This window comes from Ruditapes philippinarum, unplaced genomic scaffold (genome assembly GCF_026571515.1).
Source record: "Ruditapes philippinarum isolate M1 unplaced genomic scaffold, ASM2657151v2 ctg252_1_1_1_1, whole genome shotgun sequence".
NCBI classification, from domain to species: domain Eukaryota; kingdom Metazoa; phylum Mollusca; class Bivalvia; order Venerida; family Veneridae; genus Ruditapes; species Ruditapes philippinarum.
In genome coordinates, this window is record NW_026859757.1 from 328,565 (window position 1) to 355,191 (window position 26,627).

Genomic DNA, 26,627 nt, shown 5'->3' on the forward strand with positions numbered 1-26,627 from the left:
AAGAATTATGCAAATGTATTATCATTGTAACATGAACTCTAATTAATTATAACAAATACAAACTGATGATTGATTTGGTGCAAAATACAGCTTAAACTTGCAGAGCACAACTGAGTTTGTAATAAATAATGTAAAAAAACAACAGGTGCAACATTTATTGGTTTGTGTTTAAAAGTCACAATATCTAACACATGTATAACTTTGTACTGAAATGAAAATGTATTTTATGAAAGAAAAACAAATATCTGTACACAAGTTATTTTATGACTGTAAAAGTTTTCTCTGATAATTAAAGTTCTGATTACCAAATTAATCAACCTGGATATTAATCTTTTTGTTACAAAAGTGGTGTAATAAAATTTTATATTCGATCTTACATTTTTGAATAGAACATGGACAATAATTATGACAGTAAGAAAAAAAAGTATAAAATAAAATAGAAAATTCACACTACCTTCTATTCATTTAATGACAGCGTTATTGCTAAAATAAATGGAGGTTGATGTACAAGCATATTTTGTTTACTGTTTCATACTCATTTACAGATACAGTTTTGTTAATTAACAATTCAAAATTTTAATTATAAGTATAAACATTTGTATCATATATTCTCATATTTCAACAATTGAGATTCTCACTTGTTACTGTAACCTTTAAACTTGTCTAACATCATAAAACCTGCTTAAGTAGATTATTCTTTTCACTGTAGAAATAAATGATTATGAACACTTGTTAAAAATAAGAAAAAAAATAATCTTATATAGGCTCTGCAAATAAAGTCGAAAAAAAGGAGGTAAGCATTTCATCAGTGATGACACTAGTATATATATAATACATTTATTGAAATAAATAGATCTAACATTTATATATAAATGGTGTTGACATGTCCACATTCAAGCTTACAATGAATATTGTATACAAACATAATTCTTAACAAGAAACATTAAAAATTTACATTTAAACATGGTGAGCTGTGATACATGTATATATAATGTATTGTTATTTTTCTATATTTTCTACTTTGAAGAGCAATATAAAACGCATTATTCCCGACTGAAGAAAGCACAACTTAATAAAGAATGCATTTATGCATGCTTCAAATAATCACCAATTCCCAAAACAAAACAGAGAAAGTCTCAACAGTTCAATATCCAAAAAGAAAAAAATATAACTTTATTGTTAAATAGCAAAATACAGCTATAATCAAGTGCAAGTTCAAGAAAACAGTCTAAATTTTTTCTCAAATAATCTAGTTTATTTTTACTTGTATAGACATGTTATACCCTGATTACCATGGACACATTAATTATAGTTAACTCTTGTCTGTAATACAATTAGATTCAGTACCTGTGAGCAACTACAGCTAATAGTCCTGTATCTATGTATGGGAAGGTCATATTTCATCATGGATAATACGAAATACGAAAAAATTGGCTACCAAATCAAGAAATATGGGTAAGAGGGACAGACAAAGAAATCAGTGACAAGTAAGATTTATACAAAACAAGATCAATCATGTAACATTGTTTTTGTCCAGATTATTGGACAAAAGAGGAAGTAGCAAAACTAGCAGGACTGATGAAGTATTAAAGCACTTTGACTATGGTCTGTAGAATAAAGCAATGGTCAGTACATGCACTGGTGGGAGAGAGGGGTGGGGTATATTTAAAAAGAGCTCATGCACATATAATGAACAATAGCACTTAAAATGATCAGATCTGGTACAATGTCTTCCATTTCTGTGTCTCCATGGTTATACATAGCATCTATGACTGTCATGATACAAGATTACAAGTTTTCAGAGTATTATTCTCAGACAATGTTTTCAATGGTAATTCTCCACAAATTTATGAAGTAGAAAATTATCAAAACAAACAGAGACAGATTGAAAATAATGTTATAAGGAGGAGGAATTTTGGCATTGATGTATATACAGAAAGTCAACTGTATGACACAGATAAGATAACATTCCTACATGATAAAAGCCTTGTATGTCCAACAATGTCAAGGTGTAATGTATAAAACATGTTGACCACGGAACATCCAAAAACTGTGAACATTTATAATCACTTTCTTACAAACAGCTTTTACGTAAGCATTTGGGGATCAGCAGTGACATGGTTTATTCCATGGGGTTTAAGCTCCAATTGTTGAATTGAAAAAAAAAGCAACAGAAATCGGTTATTATATAATACATTGCTTGAAAGCTATTAGATATCAAATTAACATTTAACAAAATTTCTATGTATACAAAACTACCCGAAATTTAACATTTCTTGAAGCACTTAACTCAAAATATACAAATAAATAGCTAGAAAATATCTGTAACATATAGTGTTTTTTCATATTATTATATATTGTACTGCTGACATACACATGTAAACACTGGCACTATCAGATCCCTCTAGGTTAGCAAACATTTATGTTATATTTGTATATATTCACCAATTGTTGTCTCATCCTCTATACATGTTTATAACAAATGATCAGTTCTCAAAATTACAAGGAGAAAATAAAGTAAAATTCATCATTAAAACATGTCTGACAGCTCAAGAAACTCTCATAAGCAATCCATTACATTTCAGCCAAATGTTCTTTCCTTCATTCTTGGTATAACCACTTTTTTAAGCTATATTTTCAAAAAAATTCGAAGTCCACGCTATCAACTAAACTGATTGTTTAAACAATTTTACTCTCTTATCCAACTGCATGTTAACCTAAAGCTCTACAGTAACTTTAGTGTATATTTTGAACAAATCCTTCCAGATTGCGGTGGAGTAAGTGGGTCGGACAGACAGATGGAAATAAGAACAGACACAAACATAGTGGATACTAATATTCTTCTTCTTCACCATTAGCATCTTCTTCTGGTGGAGCAAAACCATCCTGTTAAAATATAAAATTATATATAACATGAGGCTATGAAATATAGAATATATCAACACTAAAACAACACAGTCCTTTCCATAGAGAATATAGCTAAGGCAAACTGATATGAAATGTATTTCTCTTTAGTTTAACATGGCCAAGATTCAAACATTTTATATCTTTTAAAGTACTTTGTTTTGTCTGTACAATAAGAACTGTTGGTAGGACAGCGTGCTTGACTATTCTCAGTGCTTAATAGTAAATAATGGAAGAATTTTTGAAGTTTAAAGAGGGATATAATTCTGTCAAAATCCATGTTAGAATTATTGGCCTAGGACAATGACCTCTTACTACGCTCTCAAATACGTGTGTGCAGTTTTTTCATCCCATTCCCTTCTGTAGTGTTGGAGATACCAACTTGCAAGGGAGTACAACAGCTCTCCCGATTCTTCAAATAGTCAAGCTTAAAATGCTGACAAAGCAGTGAAAACTTTTTTCGTCTCCAGAAACATGACATGTCTTTAGTTTTATATTCAATAAGCTCATTCCATTATTTTCTATACATTCCATATGTATATTTTGTGCACAATACAAGACTGAAATGATTATATACAAATGTTTGTAAGAAAGAGATACCGGTACTATAAAGCTTAGTTGATTATATTCCTCATGGGTACAAGAATCTATAATATCTCTTATATTGATGGGCAGTCTATATACTGCAGTTTGCTTAGTTTTAACATATTCATTTTAAGATATCTTAAATTAAACCACAGAAAATTCTAGTAGGCAAGTCCGCTACAAAAATTTAGAGTGACAAAAGGTAAATGTGGATTGATAAATAAGCCATCACTTACTTCAGTTGCATATAAAATTTCCATAATGCGTTTGTTAGAATCCGAGCTCTCATCTTCTTGACATATAATCTCTATATCTCTTAGTTTACCAAAGTAAAAATCTCGCTCCTTCTCTAATCCTTCCACAGTAAACCGCAACTCATTTAACTGTCAACACAAGAATAAACATTATATTCTGTATTTATTCCTTGTTTTCCTTATAAGTCAAACATAAATTGATCTATTTCGATAAAATGACTGACATGTTGCTATTAACGAACGAAAGTGATTCAGTGATATGCCACCAGAATAGAGCCAGGCCAGCCAGCATATCTGTGCAGTGTGACCAAGCTCTCTATATTGTTGGCTGACTAACTTTAATTTTTTATCTCGATACTCTCAAAGTTGATAATGGACAGTTCCAAAATTGAATGTTGGAAAAGTCCATTTTAGAAATTTTGCAGGTTAAAGATAAAGTCAGATGATCATTTCTCAGCACAAAAGAAGTTACTAAATTTTCTTTCAACAATTATGGCTTCAGGTTTGAAAAGGAACAACTCTGCACAGTTTACTCAACATCAGTCTTGACAATTTTTTTTTAAAGAGGATATTTGAAAATGTCAGTCCCTTTCTCTAATGGAACAAGCAAATTCGTTGAATTTATATCCCCCGCCGAGTACTGGTTATTATTAACACAACAACTGAAGACATAAGGCTTTATTTATATATTAATCATGGCATAATAAGTAATATTCTTTGAACTTGATAAATATTCAGGGCAATAACAGAGCCATAACTTTGTGTTAAATAGTAAAATCTGGAAATGCCAATGAGATGTATGCATACTACATAACTAATCAAGGGCCATAAATCTGAGTTATAAGTAACTGACCGGAACAAGGCGACTATATGCACATCTCCTCTTAGTATCCCATAAAGTTTCATTGAATTCCAGCCAGTAGTAGCAGAGAAGTAGCGAGGAAACAAATATTTTTCTATATGGATACTGCATAACTAATCAAGGGCCATAACTCTGAGTTAAAGTGTCTGACCGGAACAAGCCGATGATATGCGCATCTCCTCTTGGTATTGAAGGTTCCCATAAAGTTTCGTTGAATTCCAGCCAGTAGTTGCAGAGAAGGAGTGCGGAAACGATTTTTACTCCATATGCATATTGCATAACTAATCAAGGGCCATAACTCTGAGTTAAAGTGTCTGACCGGAACAAGCCGACGATATGCACATCTCCTCTTGATATTGATGATTCCCATAAAGTTTCCTTGAATTCCAGCCAGTAGTTGCAGAGAACTACTCCGGAAACGATTTTTACTCCATATGCATATTGCATAACTAATCAAGGGCCATAACTCTGAGTTAAAGTGTCTGACCGGAACAAGCTGACGATATGCGCATTTCCTCTTGGTATTGAAGGTTCCCATAAAGTTTCGTTGAATTCCAGCCGGTAGTTGCAGAGAAGTAGCGAGGAAACGATTTTTACTCCATATGCATATTGCATAACTAATCAAGGGCCATAACTCTGAGTTAAAGTGTCTGACCGGAACAAGCCGATGATATGGGCATCTCCTCTTGGTATTGAAGGTTCCCATAAAGTTTCGTTGGATTCCAGCCAGTAGTTGCAGAGAAGTAGTGCGGAAACGATTTTTACTCTATATGCATACTTCATAACTAATCAAGGGCCATAACTCTGAGTTAAAGTGTCTGACCGGAACAAGCCGACGATATGCCCATCTCCTCTTGATATTGATGATTCCCATAAAGTTTCGTTGAATTCCAGCCAGTAGTTGCAGAGAACTACTCCGGAAACGATTTTTACTCTATATGCATACTACATAACTAACAAGCAATTATCATAGTATTGCAAGCAATCCATAAGTCCCCTACCGGTTAGAACCCCATCAACATTCTGAAGGGCCATTGGCCATTCACTAGTGTTTCAATTTTTGTGTGTTTTTAATTTGTTGGAAAAGTTCTTTAAAAGTGATCACAGGAAACAGTTTTTATGAACAGACAGACAGACGGACTGAAGGACACTCTAAAGTTAATATTTGAAACATCCTTGTTACCAAAATATAACATTTTAAAAGCAAAATTCTTAAAGAGGAGATAACTCTTGAATTAAAGATGCAATTTCATAAAAATTTTCAGCTCTTTTTGACTAATCACAAATATTGTTATATTTGCCATGTTTTAAGCCTATTTGTTGCCAAGGCAACTGATATTTTTTCAAAATAGGAAGAACAGATAAGACATGCATAATCTCAAGACTGCTATCTACCAATATGTCAAGTTTCATAAAAATATTTCTAGTACTTTTTGAGTTTTGTGTAAAATTTGCCATATTTTCAGTCTATGTGTTGCCATAGCAACCAGAATTTTCAACATAGGAAGAAAAGAAAAAGACGTGCATAATCTCAAGACTGCCATCTACCTATATGTAAAGTTTCATAAAAATATTTCCAGTTCTTTTTGCATTATCACTGGATCCAGTTTATGTGTAAAATTTGCCATATTTTCAGCCTATTTGTTGCCATAGCAACCAGAATTTTCATCATAGGAAGAAAAGAAAAAGACGTGCATAATCTCAAGACTGCCGTCTACTCATATGTCAAGTTTCATAAAAATATTTCCAGTACTTTTTGCATTATCATGGGATCCAGTTTATGTGTAAAATTTGCCATATTTTCAGCCTATTTGTTGCCATAGCAACCAGAATTTTCAACATAGGAAGTAAAAAAAAAACGTGCATAATCTCAAGACTGCCATCTATCCATATACCAAGTTTCATAAAAATATTTTCAGTACTTTCCAGTTCTTTTTGCGTTATCACTGGATCCAGTTTATGTGTAAAATTTGCCATATTTTCAGCCTATTTGTTGCCATAGCAACCAGAATTTTCATCATAAGAAGAAAAGAAAAAGACGTGCATAATCTCAAGACTGCCATCTACTCATATGTCAAGTTTCATAAAAATATTTCCAGTACTTTTTGCGTTATCGTGGGATCCAGTTTATGTGTAAAATTTGCCATATTTTCAGCCTATTTGTTGCCATAGCAACCAGAATTTTCAACATAGGAAGTAAAGAAAAAGATGTGCATAATCTCCATACTGCCATCTATCCATATACCAAGTTTCTTAAAAATATTTTCAGTACTTTTCAAGTTATCGCGGGATCCAGTTTTGTGGACGGACGGACTGACAGACGGACGGACGGACAGAGGGTAAACCTAAAGTCCCCTCCGGTAAACCGGTAGGGGACTAATAAAGGGCCATAACTCTTGAGTTAAAGGGTCGGACCGGAACAAGCTGACGATATGCGCATCTCCTCATGATATTGATGATTCCTATAAAGTTTCGTTGAATTCCAGCCAGTAGTTGCAGAGAACTACTCTGGAAACGAAATTCGGACGGACGGATGGATGGACGGACGAACAACGCCAAAACTATATCCCCTCCCGATTCCATCGGCGGGGGATAAAAAAAAAAATACCATAGCCCATATCAGCCTGTTTTTATATGAAACATGTCTATAATATTTATACAAACTTTGAAAACAGTCACTTTAAGATCATTCCTGTGAAATTCAATTGAAATCTGACTATCAGTATTTTAGACATATGCTATTAATGTTTTCTTTTCTATCAGCAATAGAATTTGTCAAACAATTTGAAATGGAATTTTCAAAGTATTATTTCTGTAAATCTCATCAGTAATTGGCATATGATGTTTTAGTGAGTTTAAAATATACATGAAAAATTTGAACACTGCATAACTATGTTACCTGAGTTTCTAAAGCGTGAATTTTAGCCGAATCTCCTGAAGCTTGATGACCGATAACGGCTGTGGGTTTATTGGCAGCAGGTGCCCGCTGTGGTGCAGCTGGACTTCTCTGAGTAGTTGTTGTTTTACTGCTTGCTGTCACTGATAATATATAGAGGATATTTGTTTGCTTGTGTGTAAGATGAAATTTTATTTCATCGAGTGGGCTTTAAAAACAGTATTCTCATGAGTGGCGTCGCCACTCGTGAGAATACTGTTTTTAAAGTTCACAAGATGAAATATAATTACATCTTACACAACAACAAAACAAATTTTTTTTTTATTTTATGCTTAAAAACAAGTTAAAACGAAATTTCCATTATATTAAAGTTAATATTAAAATCTGTTTTCCCCATTGAGAGCCCCATTAAGTCGGAATTTCTCATTAAATACAAGAAGTCTTGAGCTGAAAAAATAGTTAACTGACGGTGATATTATTCATTTTATTAAAAAAAATATGAATGATCGCTTGTTTTAATAATAAAAACAAACAATTCTTGTAGTAGAAAAAGTCCAACCATTAATATGCCCAAATGTCATCAAGAGCAGTTTTGCATGTGGAAGGAATGTATTTTTCAGACTGTAAAAATGAAACAAAGAAATTTAGAGACGAAATTTGGTGATTGGAATTTGAATGAATAGAAGTAAGTTTTCTTCTTTTTATTACTTTTGACATTTAAGTTATTTATTAATTTCAGCTTTGCTTTTCTTTAAACAGCCTGACATTGTCAGAATTGTCAGCAAAAATAAAATTGAGGTACCACATGGGGAAAATCTTAAAAAAGTAGTTTCGTCATAGAAAAGTGTGAAATTATATTTTGATAATTTTCACTGTGATATTATCAAATATAATTTTCACGGATAAATCAGTAATCCACTGAAAAGCTTAAATTAAATAGAGGATATTTTTTTAGTTCAGTGTAAGATCGGAATATATTTCACCGAGTGAGCACCAAAAGGTATATTTCACGAGTGGCGCAGCCACGAGTGAAATATGAACTTTTGGTGTTCACAAGGTGAAATATATTTCGATCTTACACTAAACTAAACAAATTTTCTTTTCATTATATGCAAATAAACGTTTTAAAAAGACATTAAATCTAATACTGAATGAAAAGCGCGCCAAATTATAATACAACGTGACGTCATTGACGACGTCACGTCATTAAGTTGGTACCCAGTACTGTGCACGCTGGTATTTCACTGAAACAACGTAAGGGGCTTAAATTCAAAACAGTGAAATTATCAAAGTGGTAATTTCACTGTTTCAAACAGTGAAATTACCAGTTTTATATCACTGATATATTTCTATAAACCACCGAAAAGCATGTAATAAAACAATTTCTTTACTGAGTTTTTAGTCACAAATATGCTTATGGCCATTTTCCATTTTTATGGAAGAAGACCCTTACATGCATTATTCCAGGAATAGTTGGCAAAACAATAAAACCACCGAGATTATTACAAAGGGCTTTTTTTTATTTCTATAGAAGGGGCAGTTTAAGGGCAGCTGCCCTAAAGAATAATTGTTTGAAATAATGCAGTTTTTCCCCAAAAATTGAATTGACAGCATGTTTTTTCTTTCCCTTTTATAAAAATACCATTTTATTTTTTCCCGGGGAGAGGCTGCTTCCTCAGCCTGAAGCCCTGAGATAACTGGGTATCTTCTTCATGTAATGAATTAAAAGACTATATCTCTTGAAAATGTATTTTCATATCAATCACTTCACACAAAAATACATTTTAGTAAATAATCTAATTCACATTGCCACTATCCTGACACAAATATCCTGACATGCCACTTTGTGAAAGAAGTTTCATGCTGATATATTAAATGTTATGCTCTAGATAAAATTAAGTATGGAAATTAAAAGAAAGGGCAGTAACTCAAAATTTAATAAAGGTAACTAATGATTCTTGGGAAATGCACTTCTCCTCATTTAGATTTACCCATCTATGAAGTTTCTGGTTGATATCACCAATACTTTTTGAGATTAGCCCAAGACAAGCAAAACCCGATGTCTGGTGGACAAGCAGACTGCCAGATGGACACACTGTTGTCAGTATACCCACCTTACAACTTTGTTAAACAGGGGGTTGTATCTAAGGGGCCATGATATTTCACCTCAGTCTACTTGCTCAAAGTTATTGAAACATACACTCAGACATACAAAAATTTATAAAATCCAAACCTAACAGTGACTTCTAGAAGGATTGCATTGTTTTCATGAATTTGACATTGTGATCTAGTTATATCTAAGCTTACCAAAATTAAATCTTGTCAAAAGTAAAAATACAACACAATTTTGATAACAAGAGCGATCAGTGATCACATGTGTCGCCTCATGATGGCCAATTTCATGTTGGGACAAGTTTTGTGACAGACGGACAGACAGACAGACAGTGCACAACTAGACTTGGTACTGATCATTCCTGTAATGTTTGGATAAAATTGCACCAGTAGTTTATGAGGAGTAGTCCGGACAAGCTTTTGTGTATCTGGCAACACACAGAAAAAAACACCTTTTTATCAAAGGGCAATAACTCGGCCAAAAATCATTCAACCAGAAAACCCATGCAATATGCGCAAGGACTTGAGCTACAGATCAATCCTGTAAAGTTTCATTGAAATTACATTAGTGGTATAAGAGAAGTAGTCCGGACAAACTTTAAAAATAAAAATTATTAAAGGGCCATAACTCTGACAAAAATCATTGAACCGGAAAATGCTGACAATATGCACAACTAGACTTGGTACTGATCATTCTTGTAAAGTTTGGATGAAATTGCACCAGTAGTTTATGAGGAGTAGTCCGGACAAGTTTTGTGAGGGACGGACAGACAGACGACGGAGAAGTGATCCCTATATGTCGCCACTACTCCGTAGAGGCAACACAAAAAAAATTGCTGAACAATTAAAGAAAACTGACCTAGACTAACCCCCTTAAATAACTGAATTCATGATGCTCAAAAGTAATCATACCAATTTACTGCAGTCACTCTATAAACATCTTGAAAAGTTTTATGTTACATGAACTTACAATTTCGTTTAGAGGAGGTATGATTGCATTCTTTAAGCTTTCATTAGAAAACCTAAATTACAATACCTACAAAGCTTAAGCAGTTGTATTGAGTGTTTTGACTGATGGACGCACAGACAGACAACAGAGAAGTGATCCCTTTATGTTGCCATTACTTTGTAGCAGGAGACACAAATATGTGACCAAAACATTTACCTTTTGTTCCACCTTTTGCAAGTTGAGACACTACTTGTGGCTTTTTTTTAGGAGCAGCTTTACTAGATGAGCCTAGTGATTGTCCGTCTCGGGCGCCTACAGCGTCATATTCCTGACCTTGATAGTTAGCATCAAAAAACCTCTTGAACCATTGAACAAACTCAAAATTGTCTTGAAATTTACCTTTTACCAATTTTTCTACTGGTATCATCTGAAAAACAAATAGCAATCTTTCCTCAAAATAAGCTATAGTTCTGCTAAAAAAACAAGTGCTCTAAAATTCAATAATTAGGAGAAAAAATATCATTTTATGGAACATTTTAATCATGCATTTAGGAAAAAAAAAATTATCAAAATATTTTTACAATGTCCCTTTTTTCTTTTTCGAAAGTACTTCTCATTTAATTCTCATTAAAGAAAACAAAAACATGTACATAAAAATTCAATCTAATATATTGGCATCATTGGTGTGCATTAAACTTCAAAGCTTAATTCTAACAGTAGTATCAAACAAAGGGACTGGTCCAGGTTCCATTTTTGGAACTAGGGGATATAACAATGAAATATTGAAGTTAGTTAGCAACAGTATAGAGCCTGGTCAGATTGACTGGAAGTGCAGGCTGTACTGGTTATATACTGGTGGCAAACAATGAGTACAAGGAATTGTTACCATAACAGTTTGCTGCCAAATTAATTTTTGAACTTATTATGTTACCTTAATCTTTTAATTGCAAAGAAAATAACTTATGTCGAGTTATCAGAATAACAAATTTTCTAACCATAATTCACCTATGACAACATCCGTAACCACTTGGCCAAGGATGCTCAATTAACTCATTTGAAAGACTTTTTAATCTTTATTCTTCTAAATTTTGCCATGTAATCGTCCATTGAAGATAGATTAATATCAAAATCAAGCAGACTTGAAGAATGAAGAATGTGTAGGCTGACCATGGCCAAACATAGACCATCTATTATAGCATCTACATGAAGTTATTAATAACCGATTCCAGAAAATGGTATTATGGTAAACATTCCTGTGTTAGATATGATTTATATTTAAATGTACACTGTTTATGAGTAATGACAATGTTACAGTGATTCTTCAAACAACTGATCTATCAAAAATAAAATCAATCATCATAAAAACAAGTCATATATGAATTAACAAAACCATACATAACGAAACACCAAATCATCAATGTAGTTGAAAATGAAAATGATATACATGCTGATGGAGAATAATTATCATTAAAACTTTAAAACAGACAAGTGGTTAACAGAATTCAACCAGAATATAGTACTATGTGTAAGATTTCTAATATTTAAATTTCTTCCGATAAAAACAACATCCTATCATAAACATTGGTACTATGCTAATATTTATCCTAGTAAGTTTTGTGCACCATATCTCAACACTAGTAACATCAGCTGGGCAACATACTGGCTTATTCCTTTGATAAGTTCAGACATTTGTACAGTTATAATAGGGAGTAGAATCTATCAATATTAAAGATAAGATTACTTGAATACTGGCCATTCATAAACTTACGTAGACAGCATTCTTTGGCAAACATTATCACTTAATTGTATTGATTAGATGAACTTTTCCATTGTAAACTTAGTACTGATTCATCTAAATTTTAAAGCACATTCACCATTTCCTATTTACATAGTTTACTTACATGTAATTATCTGTCATTTGGTTGATAAAATTAACACTTGGAAAAAAAGTCATATAAGTAACATTATAAAATAGCTTTCTTAATAAGAAATTTTCTTCACACATCTTGGTTAAATATCAATCATCACTTTAATTCAAACTATCTCAATAAAGGGCAATCTTAAACAATTTCTGAACCAGTTATTTCACATTCAGATTAAGATATTTTGAAAAACCTGATGAAAGTGATAGAATAAAGACTAGCTCATCTATAGTGAATTTAAATCTTTCACACACTTAGTTGTATTGCAACATTGGACGAGACCTTGTATTATTTCAGAATCAAGCATATATTAGGTAAAACCATCAAACATTCATAATTTTGCAGGACATATAAATTCTACATTCCTGAAAGAATTGTAACTTATACAAAAGATAATTTCACTTAATCAATCATCATGTAGTAGTAATTTAAGATGTATAAAAGAAAATGTGTTAATATATAAAACATATTTGTAATTATTAAAAACAATTAAAAATATTAGAGGTACTACTGAAAATGTTAATAAAACAAACGAGTGCCACCATATCATTAAAAGAATATAAACATACCATCACCAAACCATTCAATGTATATACACTAAACAAATCTTATAAGTGTGCCTGTATAAATGGCCTAAATATGTGCATCAATATTGGTCATGCTGAAATATTCAGTATAGCACACACATTTTGACCCATTCTATGTGACACATTCATGTGATGAAGCTGACAGACTGTGATCAACAGTCGGGGTAGGCATACTTGTATAGCAGGCAACAAACATCATTCTGCAGCATTGACTTTTCACACACCATAACATTTATTAAGCATGTGTGTTAAATTTCTGAATGTTGTGAAATCAAATAAATGGAATATCATTTTATCATATGTCTCTCTACTACTGTAAGGATTGAAAATTTCAGCATGATCACTCAGGTCATTATTAACACTCATACTGAGCCCATTTATAGATGCACACTTAAAGAAATATGACAAGAAGTCATTTAAAGTGAAATATCAATGGACCATTTAAAGATATTTCAGCTAACTAAAGATTTTTTAAGCTCCTCGAAAGGGCAACAAAAAAAAATTATTCGAGCAAATTGATAAAGAGGACAAAAAAAAGCTGTATGTAGGGTTTTAGTTGCTGCTTAAAAAGGCTGGCAATATTTATATAAGCACACTTAATAAATAATGTACCATCAAAAAGGGTTACTAAGTTTGGTGATAATTCTAGAAAGCTTAAAGCTATCTATCAGGAAATAAATAAAGTTGACCATCAAAGGATGTTATAGTTCAGCTTTGCTAAAAATTCATACTCTGTTAAATTCATACTATGTTTCTTGTGAAAAAGTCATGTAAAGGCTTTCAAAGTCAGATGTATAAGGAAATTTTTATGTAGGATGGGAAATTTGACCAGTACTGTCAGGAGCTGACCATTATTGATGTTCTTTGACAAAGCAGCCAGTTTATGTTTGTTTTTCAGTTCTGTTGAATTCAAAACTTGATGGCCATATTCCTTCTTATATGTTCGCAAATACTGTATGATTTATAACAAAATTAGTCACCAACAATAATCCTTACACAAATGCTCTACTCAAATCTTTAATCTTAATACTCTATTTAGATAGAATAGCAAATGAAAGGTTCCAATTGAGTACTTAGTATTACAATAACAAGTCTCAAAATTATCTAAAAAGCATTATGAAGCAAATGTTTTCTAGAAATGCTTACTAAACAATTTCATATTGATCTGCATAAAAAAATAAAATCTACAACAATGTAAACTATGAAAGTAGTTGATTGAATTAAGATTAATTAAGCATAACGTGTGTGCAGTAACATATGTGTGTGCCAGTCTGACTAGAAAATATGTGTAACATATGGTACACAAAGATATACAATATATACAAAAGGAGCTACAACTAATGGTGAAAATTTGAAATAATAAATTGCCTACAATAAATCAAATCTTTTGTAGAGAATAATCATAATTTAAAGGTAAAAACCAAGCGGAGACAACAAATTTACTCTGACATTTGTATAAAGATTTGTAAAGTGTAGGATTTCTGGAACTGTAAAAAAAGCTATGACCAAATACAAATATGTTTTCTTTCGTTCTTTAATAATCTACAACAATTTATAATGTTTGAAAGGAGTGCTTATAAAGAAAATATGTTCAAGGTTTCAGACTTCCATGACCAACTAAAAAATAAATTAATTCCCTTTAAGATAATAATAGAATTATCTATGGTAAATGTGTAAATACACAAAATTATCATAAAATATCATAACTGGGAATAAATGACCAAGAAAAAACAAAAACTTCCCACAATACACAAGCAAGAACCTGTGAATGGACAAAAATACATGTGTAGAAATTGAAATAAGTTCAAGAGATACACACGCAAAGTATTTATAAAGGCTATAGTGGCACGATCGAGACACATTTAAAGTCACGCCGTTTCCACTTACCTTGTCCACGCCTAATTTTGAGAACGCTGATTGTAGAAACTTGAAATTCTGGATATATTCATGTTCTAAATTTGTACCGAATTTCACTTTTTTAAGCAAAACTGACCCTGCAAAGAACGAAAGGAAGAGAAAAAGGTTGTTAAGTATATAAGGTTATGATTGATTCAATATTGTAGTAATATAACTGATGCTAGTAACTGTAAAACATATTTGTAGTTAGTAGGCATGCATCAAAGTTTAGTCACTCATTGTATGGATTCTGATGTCTACGTACTGATATAAAAATTTCTCCCACAACCATACTGATCTTTTCTTGAAAAGAAAAACTCTGCTATATTGTATCTGTACTATCAAACACAATGAGACATCAAAATCCATGAAGCATATAGGGGTATAAATGCAGCATGAATCCTATATAGTAACCTTCTATATATAACATACATGTACTACAGATACCTGAGCACTCAATTTGTATCTTTAACACCCAAATCATAACATTTTACTTCCAAAGATATATAATACTCAGATTTCCATGTATACAGTTTTAGATAAGTTTGTGCAAGAGATGAAGTTTAATGCCAATATGAATATATTGTGAAGTGATTAAAGGAAAAAACAACAAAGCTGGACAGAGGACTGATGGTTATGATTATATATAGAAGGAACATACAGGAGTACACATGACCTGAAAGTATATAGCTATATAATGTTGTTTTTTTGTCAAAGTCTATACTTGTCATGCCAACACCCCCAACATGCTTGTGTTTCTCCACTGGTTGTAATTTACCTGTTTCTTATATAGATCTCACCTCTAACATTCTTTCTCCAACCCTCTTTTTAATAAATGTACATAATATAAATAAATATCACTGTACATCATTACAAAATGCAACATATTGAGAAAAGGTGGATAAGTGAGCTATTTTATAAGCCCATTAACAACCAGTGGAGTTCTACAAAGAGTGACATATATTAGCACAGGTAACATGTAAGGCTCTTGATTGGTTGCTTTTGTCTGGAAGGTTTCCACCTTCCCCCCTCACCTTATCCACTCCGAGTTTGTTGAAGTTCGACTGCAGTAACTTGAAATTTTGAATAAACTCGTGCTCAAGTTTCGTGTTGATTTTTACTTTTTTCATAACTAAGCTGCCTGGAAATTCAAAATTTTTGACTTTATATCTTCATCATGTTTTTATGTAGAGAACATTAAAAGCATAAGTACTAACAGAGTGAGTTACTGACTAAGCTATACAGTAAGCTTTAGAGTAATAATACACTGTTAATACACACATATGTAATCTAAAGTTTAGGTCACTTTAAACATGAAAATAAATGAGCCGCATCATGACAAAACCAACATAATGGGTTTGCGACCAGCATGGATCCAGACCAGCCTGCGCATCCGCGAAGTCTGATCAGGATCCATGCTGTTCGCTATCAGTTTCTCTACTTGTAATAGACTTGGTAAGGGAACATCATGGATCCTGATCAGACTGCACGGATGCGCAGGCTGGTATGGATCCATGCTGGTCGCAAACCCATTATGTTGGTTTTGTCATGACACGGCTCAAATGTAGTATACAGTATATAACTATCAAACATTCATGACCTAGTGTTTGTATTGGCAACCTCACACGCATGTTAAGGATACTCAATGGACCACTTCATTTCCCAATAAGATTGTCAGTATTGAATATATTATTGCCAGCTGTGTGTCACAGTTCATATTAAAGATCCCGTTAAGCACACATTTAGTATATTAAGTCTGCAGAGTTAAAGCCTGACACTTAAAATAGGGAATATTATCAAGCAGATGATAAATAAAACACTTCAACATAATCCACTATTGCAATAATTGAAATGTTTTAAAACATTAATCAGGAAGTGTTCATGAAAGCATTTTATACAAGTGAAGTGGAAATATAAATTGAGATAATTTCCATTGTGTAAATTGTCTATTCCTTATTAACTATAAGCCTGCGGGCAGAAACAGTACCTACTCATGTAACTTAAGCAGACCAAGATCATCTTGTTGCATTGCAGAAAGCAAGAGATGAAAGGAAACTATTTTCGTCTAATGATCATTATGACCTTGTATCTAAAGAATTCCACTTCTGATCACTGGCACATAGCAAATATACATATGTAGGCAAAACAATTCCGATCGGGTGGGGGCCACTAAAAGCTTTATTTATACATGTACAATCAGTTTAAGACCCATTCCACAATTTCATGTCACAAATATTTGTATTTTAGCAAACAAGTTACATCCTTGTATTATCAGGTTCAGAAGATTTTACTTATTCTTGGAGAATGTAGGTTTAAGAAAAGTATGGGTAATGATGATGTATATGACAGACTTGAGGCAATCACCAAAGCTTACCTCTGAACACATGAGTAATGGACTAAAAATGCTTCAAATTCAATAATGACTTATTTTTAACAAGTAATGCATTGTTCTCCCTATTTTTATTCAAAATACCGAAAAGAAAAATAATATAAAATTGAGTTAAGTTTATAGTTTATATGACATTGTTTAAGTTTGATTGTGTTTGAAGCTATAAGCTTATTGAAACACTATAGAATCCTTTTCTGAAACGGACCAGTACTAATTAGTGTAGTTTCTTACTCAAGGAAACAATGACTTGCCCCTGATGGGGTTTGAACATACTTATGAATTTAAGACCTTAAATTTCATGTTTCTTAACTTGGGAAGTTGGATTAAGTCTCAGATGAAAAGCATCCACTAAATTGTTGTACTTCAGCTAATACATGTTTATTGAAGTATTTCATTTATATATTTCTGGGTAACTTGCCATTATCAACAAACTTTTCAGTAATATGATTACAAATTCATCATACACATCTCTTGATTTAGCTGTGGTATCTATACATAAAGAAATGATTGCCTTAAATCAAATCTTTAACTAGAACTATCACTAAATGTGATTAATACCCCCACAAGTCTGCTTCGGAAATGAGGATGTTACTAGTAACAGAATACCTTTAATAGAATTGAAACATAGAGTTATGGTTGTGGGCAATTAAAGATAATTGTGGTTCATGTATGTTGCATTTCCTTTCAATGTGGTTGGCCATTGATGAAGTTTAATTCAATTACTCTGTAATAAGTCCAGAAAAGACAAAGAAAAAGAAAACAAAGGGCAATAACTCTATAAATACTGAAGATAAGAGTTATAGTTCTTGTGCACTGCACTTCCTCTTATTGTGCTTTGACCATTGTATGAAGTTGTTTTGAATTCCAACCAGTACGTTTTAAGTTATGCTCCGGACAAGGAAAAGTATCAAAGGGCAGTAACTCTGTATTTTTGTCAAAATGGAGTTATGGCTCTTGTGCACTGCACTTCCTTTTAATGTCTTGACAACTGTATGAAGTTGTACTGAATTCCAAACAGTAGTTTTCAAGTTATGCTCTGGACAAGGAAAAGCAACAAAGGGCAATAACTCTGTAATTAGTCAAGATGGAGTTATGGTTCTTGTGCACTGCACTTCCCCTTATTGTGCTTGACCATTGTATGAAGTTGTTTTGAATTCCAACTAGTAGTTTTCAAGTCATGCTCTGGACAAGGAAAAGTAACAAAGGGCAGTAACTCTGTAATTAGTCAAGATGGAGTTATGGTTCTTATGCACTGCACTTCCTTCAATGTGCTTGACCATTGTATGAAGTTATAATGAATTCCAACAATAAGTCTTCAAGTTATGGTCCGGACAAAAGAAAGCAATGGAAAAATAACAAAGGGCAATAACTCTGTAATTAGTCAAGATGGAGTTATGGTTCTTGTGCACTGCACTTCCCCTTATTGTGCTTGGCCATTGTATGAAGTTGTTTTGAATTCCAACCAGTAGTTTTTAAAAGTCATGCTCTGGACAAGGAAAAGAAACAAAGGGCAGTAACTCTGTAATAAGTCAAAATTGAGTTATGGTTCTTGTGCACTGCACTTCCTCTCAATGTGCTGGACATTGTATGAAGTTATAATGAATTGCAACAATTAGTCTTCAAGTTATGGTCCGGACAAAAGAAAGCAATGGAAAAGTAATAAAGGGCAATAACTCTGTAATTCCTTTAGATGAGTTATGGTTCTTATGCACTGCACTTCCTCTCAATGTGCTTGACCATTGTATGTAGTTATATTGAATTCCAACCATTAGTCTTCAAGTTATGGTCCGGACAAAAAAAGAGAGAAGGCAATGGAAAAGCAACAAAGGGCAATAACTCTGTAATTACATTAGATAGAGTTATGGTTCTTGTGCACTGCACTTCCCCTTATTGTGTTTGACAATTGTATGAAGTTGTTTTGAATTCCAACCAGTAGTTTTCAAGTTATGCCACGGACAAGGAAAAGTAACAAGAGCTGTCAGAAGGACAGCGCGCTCGACTTTTTTAGTGCTTGCCTATAAAACAAAACTTTGACAGTTAAGGGCACACAAGACTTTAACTAGAACTATCACTAAATGTGATTAATACCCCCACAAGACTGCTTCGGAAATGAGGATGTTACTAGTAACAGAATACCTTGTGAAAGAATTGAAATATAGAGTTATGGTTGTGGGCGATTAAAGATAGTTGTGGTTCTTGTATGTTGTTGCATTTTCTTTCATGTGGTTGGCCATTAATGAAGTTTTATTGAATTACTCTGTAATAAGTCCAGAAGACAAGGAAAAGGAATAAAGGGCAGTAACTCTATAAATACTGAAGATGGAGTTTTAAAGTTCTTGTGCACTGCACTTCCTCTTATTGGTGCTTGACCATTTTATGAAGTTGTTTTGAATTCCAACCAGTACTTTTAAGTTATGCTCCGGACAAGGAAAAGTATCAAAGGGCAGTAACTCTGTATTTTGTCAAAATGGAATGGCTCTTGTGCACTGCACTTCCTTTTAATGTCCTTGACAACTGTATGAAGTTTGTATTGAATTCCAAACAGTAGTTTTTTCAAGTTATGCTCTGGACAAGGAAAAAGTAACAAAGGGCAATAACTCTCTGTAAATACTGAAGATGGAGTTATGGTTCTTGTGCACTGCACTTCCGCTCAATGTGCTTGACCATTGTATGAAGTTATATTTAATTACAACCGTTAGTCCTTTCAAGTTATGCTCCGGACAAAAAAAGCAATGGAAAAGTAACAAAGGGCAATAACTCTGTAAATAGTCAAGATGGAGTTATGGTTCTTGTGCACTGCACTTCCCCTTATTGTGCTTGACCATTGTATGAAGTTGTTTTGAATTCCAACCAGTAGTTTTTTATGTCATGCTCTGGACAAGGAAAAGTAACAAAGGGCAGTAACTCTGTAAGAAGTCAAGATGGAGTTATGGTTCTTGAGCATTGCACTTCCTCTCAATGTGCTTGACCATTGTTATGAAGTTATAATGAATTCCAACAATTAGTCTTCAAGTTATAGTCCGGACAAAAGAATGCAATGGAAAAGTAACAAAGGGCAATAACTCTGTAATTACTTTAGATAAAGTTATGGTTCTTGTGCACTGCACTTCCCCTTATTGTGTTTGACAATTGTATGAAGTTGTTTTTAATTCCAACCAGTAGTTTTCAAGTTATGCCCCGGACAAGGGGAAAAGTAACAAAGGGCAATAACTCTGTAATTAGTCAAGATTGAGTTATGGTTCTTGTGCACTGCACTTCCTCTCAATGTGCTTGACCATTGTATGAAGTTATAATGAATTCCAACCATTAGTTTTCAAGTTATGGTCCGGACAAAAGAAAGCAATGGAAAGTAAACAAAGGGCAATAACTCTGTAATTACTTTAGATAAAGTTATGGTTCTTGTGCACTGCACTTTCCCTTATTGTGCTTGACAATTGTATGAAGTTGTTTTTGAATTCCAACCAGTAGTTTTTTCAAGTTATGCCCGGACAAGGAAAAGTAACAAAGGGCAATAACTCTGTAAATTAGTCAAGTAGAGTTATGGTTCTTGTGCACTGCACTTCCTCTCAATGTGCTTGACCATTGTATGTAGTTATAATTGAATTCCAACCATTTAGTTTCTTCAAGTTATGCTCCGGACAAGGAAAATGCAACGGACGTCTGGACCGACCGACCGACCGACCGACGGCCGCTCCGACCGACCGACCAACCGACCCACAGGGTGACTCCTATATACCCCCCCAAACATTCGTTTTTGGGGGGTATAACTAGGGGAATTTTCTAAGTACAAATCAAAGAAACATTTTCACAGAGTTATCTTCTCTTGCTTACAGATAGGGTCTCATGATGGCACATAAGAACTCCAACCTTTCCAAAGTAATATCTCAAATGGTTAAGTCAACAAGTGGACAAGAATGAAAATCTTAACTGAGTTTTTAAGTCAAAAAGGGCCATTAATTCAAATAAAATCCTTAACAGAATTACCTTCTCCTGCCCATGTTTTGGGACCATGATGGTAAACAAGTATTCCAACTTTCAAATTAATATCTCAAACAGTTCAGTCAAAAAGTGGACTGGTACTAAAAACTTAACCAAGATTCTAAGTCGATAAAAAGGCCTTAATTTTTTAAAACAAATCCTTGACAGAGTTACCTTCTCTTGCGTACAGATGGGGGTAATGATGTGAAATAGCATTAAAAGTTTCAAAGCAATATCTCAAAGGGTTAAGGCAATAAGTGGATTTTACCCATATTCAATGTATTTTCTAAGTCAAAAAGGGGCATAATCTGTCAAAAACCTTGACAGAGTTATGTCCTTTGTCTGTTGATGAAGGTCGTGATGGTAAAACAAGTATGGTCAGTTTCAAAGCAATACCTCCAATGGTTTTTGAAATAAAGTGAGGTGGTACAAAAAACTTAACCAAGCTCAATACACTTTATAAGTCAAAAAAGGGCCATAATTCTGTCAAAAACCTTGACAGAGTTATGTACTCTTGTCTGTAGATGGAGGTTATGATGGTGAACAAGTATGGTAAGTTTCAAAGCCATACTTGTAATACTTCTGAAATAAAGTGGGGTGGTACGAAAAACTTAACCAAGGTGTGACGCCAACACTAACGCCGACGCCGGGGCGAGTAGGATAGCTCCCCTTTTCATAGAAAAGTCGAGCTAACAAAGGGCAATAACTCTGTAATTAGTCAAGATAGAGTTATGTTTCTTACGCACTGCACTTCCTCTCAATGTGCTTGACCATTGTATGTAGTTATATTGAATTCCAACCATTAGTCTTCAAGTTATGCTCCAGACAAGGAAAATGCAACGGACAAAAAAAAAGCAATGGAAAAGCAACAAAGGGCAATAACTCTGTAATTACTTTAGATAGAGTTATGGTTCTTGTGCACTGCACTTCCCCTTATTGTGTTTGACAATTGTATGAAGTTGTTTTGAATTCCAACCAGTAGTTTTCAAGTTATGCCCCGGACAAGGAAAAGTAACAAAGGGCAATAACTCTGTAATTAGTCAAGATAGAGTTATGGTTCTTGTGCACTGCACTTCCTCTCAATGTGCTTGACCATTGTATGTAGTTATATTGAATTCCAACCATTAGTTTTCAAGTTATGCTCCGGACAAGGAAAATGCAACGGACGTCTGGACCGACCGACCAACCGACCGACCACCGGGTGACTCCTATATACCCCCCCAAACTTCGTTTTTGGGGGTATAATGAGGTCTGATACCTTATGCTTTCCCTTGCTAAGCTTGGAATAGACACAAAGCAGATTTTATGAAAATGCTTTAGGGAAAGACTTTTAACAGTTTACTATTAAATACTAACAGTTTTTCCACCTTTTTTACGTGAGTGAATTACTTTTTGATATTATTTAAAAATGAAAAAAAATTCTCTAAGGGATTTTAAAATCTTGAAAAAACAAAAGTGTGGCAAGGGAAAAAATTCCCAGGAAAAAACTACCATAAATTGACATAGCAGACCTGAACAAAAATAACATCTGGGTTAAAAAATAAAAACCCCAAATTTTTTAAAAAATGTAACTCTGTTGCTTCACTGCATCGTAAACATGGAAACAGTATCCAGGCAAAAAACCCCGGAAAAAAAATTAGAATGTGTATCAAAGAATGTAAATAAAGTGTACCCTTTTTCAAAAAAAATTAAAAAAATGGCCAAAACTTTTGTTAAAATTTTTTGGGCTAAAAAATGATCAGGTATCAAATTTAAGGGAGAAAGCGCAAAAAATCGATATGACATAAAAAATTTGACATGCAGACTGAGTTATTACAGTTCCAGTGACTTTGACCTTTATTTCCTTGACCTGAAAATTGGTAGAACTCATCAGTGTACTAATGTACAATCTACATGCAAAGTTTGAAATTCCTAGGTTAATACACTTTGACTTTATGGTCAGTTTTATGTTTTGTTGCAACAGATCCCAACGACATTGCCCTTTGAATTAACAGGAACTCATTATGGTAACATCTACATACTGTACAGTGTTTGAAAATCATAGGTCAGTGCAGTTTGATAAAATAACCAGTTTAATGTTCTGTTATTAAATATCCAAATAACCTTGACATTTGACCTGAAAATGAATGAAGCAGGTAAAACTCATCAAGGTGCATCTACATACACAGTTTGAAAATCTTATTTATGCAATTTGATTAAAGCTGTTTTTAATGATCTTTTTAATCATGTATGAAAGATGGTTCTCGTGATTAGTAAAGAAATACCACTGATGAATAATCTTGTAAATTGAAGTGACATTGCTTAACAGTAAAATAATCCAGTATGCATTAATGATTAATGAAAACTAACAAAGCAAGCAAAATGAACTTACCCGTACATAATTCTTCTATTTTACCATAACTAGTTTGTAAACTGTCATTAACCCATGTGAGAATATCATGTCTACTGAGGTTATCTTGTGTACAACTCGTACTGTACACATTCACTGCCATTGCTTCTATATTTCTGAAAGCACAAGAAAATAGTTCCATAAGTATCCTCTTTTTTATCTACTTGTAAATCCCAATTTAAAGTTGATTTTGTTGAATAACAATGAATTAGGTGTAAATGGATCAGAAATCCTGCAAGAAAAAAAATCACATCAAAGACCATGCACTGTTGCACATTTATCCTCATCTCAGTGAATTTAAGTAATGGACTTGTCTTAGCATCAACTTGGAATTGTCCATTTTTCAATTAAGAGATTTCAAAAAAATTGTCTAAAGTGTGATCAGCCGACCAACAAGTTTCTTGTATGACTGTAATGGCATGCAGGTTGGCCTGGCCATATACTAATGGCATCTAGGCAAGTCATTATTCCTACAAGTATTCAGAGAAATCAACATTGATTGTATTTTAACAAATCAATGAAGCAGGTACTTATGATTCATCAATCTCTCCAGACTATAACTCACAATGACAAATTTTCTTTTACACAAAACTAATACAAGTGTCTATAAAATGAACTGTAAATTTACTTCTTTTTCAGTGTTTTCCTCATTTTTACAGTTTTCAAAAATTAAGATACAACAATATAAACTCCAAGCATAAATGACTTAGTTCAAAGATGAAAACTCATTGAATAAATCTTCAACTTAATAAATCTTAAAGGCGGTATTTACTTTTTTACACATATTTCAATTGCTAGTAATTCTCAGATTAATTTATGTCATCTATTTATCAACTAAGTGGCGCACATGGAATTTTGATGCTAAATAATTTGTGGGATATAATGTGAACTTCTATGTTGTTTCCTGTGCTCTTTATCTAAATGGAAGGAAAAACCAAGCAGCAATCAAAAACTACTTTCTTTAAAAAATGAAGTTTATTTAAACAGATTCAACACTAAAATCATGAGACTGAGTGAGTTTGGAGATAACTTTATTCATACCATCAATGGAATGTTATTATTGTTGTACTATGTACCAGACAATAAAGGTTATCTCATGATAAACAGTGTGATAACAATACTATCACCACCTCTGATATTTAATTAAAGTTCAGCATCTAATATTAGAAATAGTATGAATGTACATGATTACAGATTTAATGTATACATAGAGGATATTGAATGGGTGTACAAACTGTAGGTTTAATACTAAATTTATTGAACGAGTTGAATAAAATCATATTATGCGAGCCTCTGGAGAGCATAATATTGTTTTATTCAACAAGTTCAATAAATTTGGTATTGAATCTACACGAATATATATTCTTTTTATCACATATACAAAATAAGAATGGTTTACAGTTAAATTAGCCATTTGTCATTGACGCACCTACAATGAAATGCTAACATTAGCGTGCTTTAACACTATGTTTGTATATAACGCAAATGACATCACGTCAAAGTGTTATTACACTAGTGTAATATCGTTTTTATTACATGACTTTATTTCACTCCTGCGTCTTAGTGTATATGATAAAACAAACTTGTCAACTCAGTCACAATTATTGTTCATTTAAGGTGTTAACACCCAAATTATTCATTATAATAGATTTTTAAATGAAAGCAACAACACATGAGAAAGTCAACGAAAACAAACCTAAACACAGAACTTATACATACTTTCCGTAACCAGGCATATTTTACTCTAAAATTACACAATAGTTCCAAACTAAATTGACTCTTTAAGAGTTCTATTTTCCATTTCTATAATCTTTAACATACAAGTTTAAAATGTGTCAACTTCAAATGCTCCTTCAGGCATAATGTTAAGTGGGCATAATGCCAATTACTCTTTAATTAGCGTTTAGTTTAAATCAATTGTAAATCATAGGGTGGAGTATATCTGATATACCATATCCCTTATCATGACAAAATATGACACCAGCCAGACAATCTACTTCGTGCACAAAAACACTACCTTTTGCCACTCAACTGTTCCCCATACTGTATAAATTATAACAAAATGCATAAATTATATCACAAAATGATAAAATTATTCCTACAAAGCAATATTGTTTGTTTACTGAAATAACAATTTAAATTCAGTGTTGCAGAAAATACTGATTTTTTTAATAATCATTTTTTAGATTTAATCTATTTGTACATTAAACTTGAAACTGTTGACAAAATAAACATGCCTGACCAAGCAAGCTTTATATGCTGAGTCAATGAAATTAATCAATTCATTTTTGTACCTCCAAAAATTATTCAATCACAGCCTTTTCTAACAATTAGCTTACTCCAATCATTTAGCTTATTTTAGGCATAATAGCTTATTTTGAACAAGCATTGAGCTTATTTTAAGTATATATCTTATTTCAAAGACTTAGCTTATTTAAAGCATACAGCTTATTTCAATAATTAAGCATATTTCAAGCATTTAGCTATTTCAATAATTTAGCTGATTCCAAAAATTTAGCTGATTCCAAGAACCTCACTGATTGAAAGAATTCAGCTTATTTTAAGTACTTCACTCTAGACTGTAGAGCTGTGTAACATATGGTGAGACAATATTGCTTAAACACACATTCCACAGCGAAAATATATCCAACACTTTCTCCTGTATATAAAATCCTTTTACTCACATAGGATGACATGAATGAACATTTTGGTACGAATGATAAGGACACTTGTAGGATTTAGTTTGCATAGAGTTACGAGCTAGTCCCCACAGTTCCATGGCACGCTGTCGCCGTAGCAATCTATCGCGTTCATCTGACGGAGACTTCCACATATTTTGCTTCATTTAAACGTATGAATTCTGATTAATCCATATTGATATGTAAGTATGTTTAGGTGTGTTAT

At 32.9% G+C, this 26,627-nt stretch overlaps 1 protein-coding gene across 1 annotated transcript; it reads right to left on the bottom strand.

Annotated features, from left to right (window-relative positions):
* On the bottom strand, window positions 1-26,571 carry LOC132757819 (microtubule-associated protein RP/EB family member 1-like). Its single transcript, XM_060749254.1, has 8 exons — window positions 26,408-26,571; window positions 23,702-23,839; window positions 16,944-16,957; window positions 16,002-16,129; window positions 10,779-10,989; window positions 7,505-7,644; window positions 3,726-3,872; window positions 1-2,886 (listed from the first exon to the last, which is right to left on the bottom strand). The coding sequence occupies exons 1-8, from the start codon at window positions 26,566-26,568 to the stop codon at window positions 2,833-2,835; spliced, it is 993 nt and encodes a 330-aa protein (XP_060605237.1). The 5' UTR covers window positions 26,569-26,571; the 3' UTR covers window positions 1-2,832.
* Between the last annotated feature and the right edge of the window lie 56 nt (window positions 26,572-26,627).

Coding starts and splice junctions, on each gene's coding strand:
- LOC132757819 (XM_060749254.1), bottom strand. CDS start 26,568: ATGAAGCAAAATATGTGGAAGTCTCCGTCAGATGAACGCGATAGATTG. Junction 7,645..10,778: donor TGCAAAAGGTGGAACAAAAG/GTAAATGTTTTG, acceptor ATATATTATCAG/TGACAGCAAGCAGTAAAACA. Junction 3,873..7,504: donor TTCACGCTTTAGAAACTCAG/GTAACATAGTTA, acceptor TTGTGTTGACAG/TTAAATGAGTTGCGGTTTAC.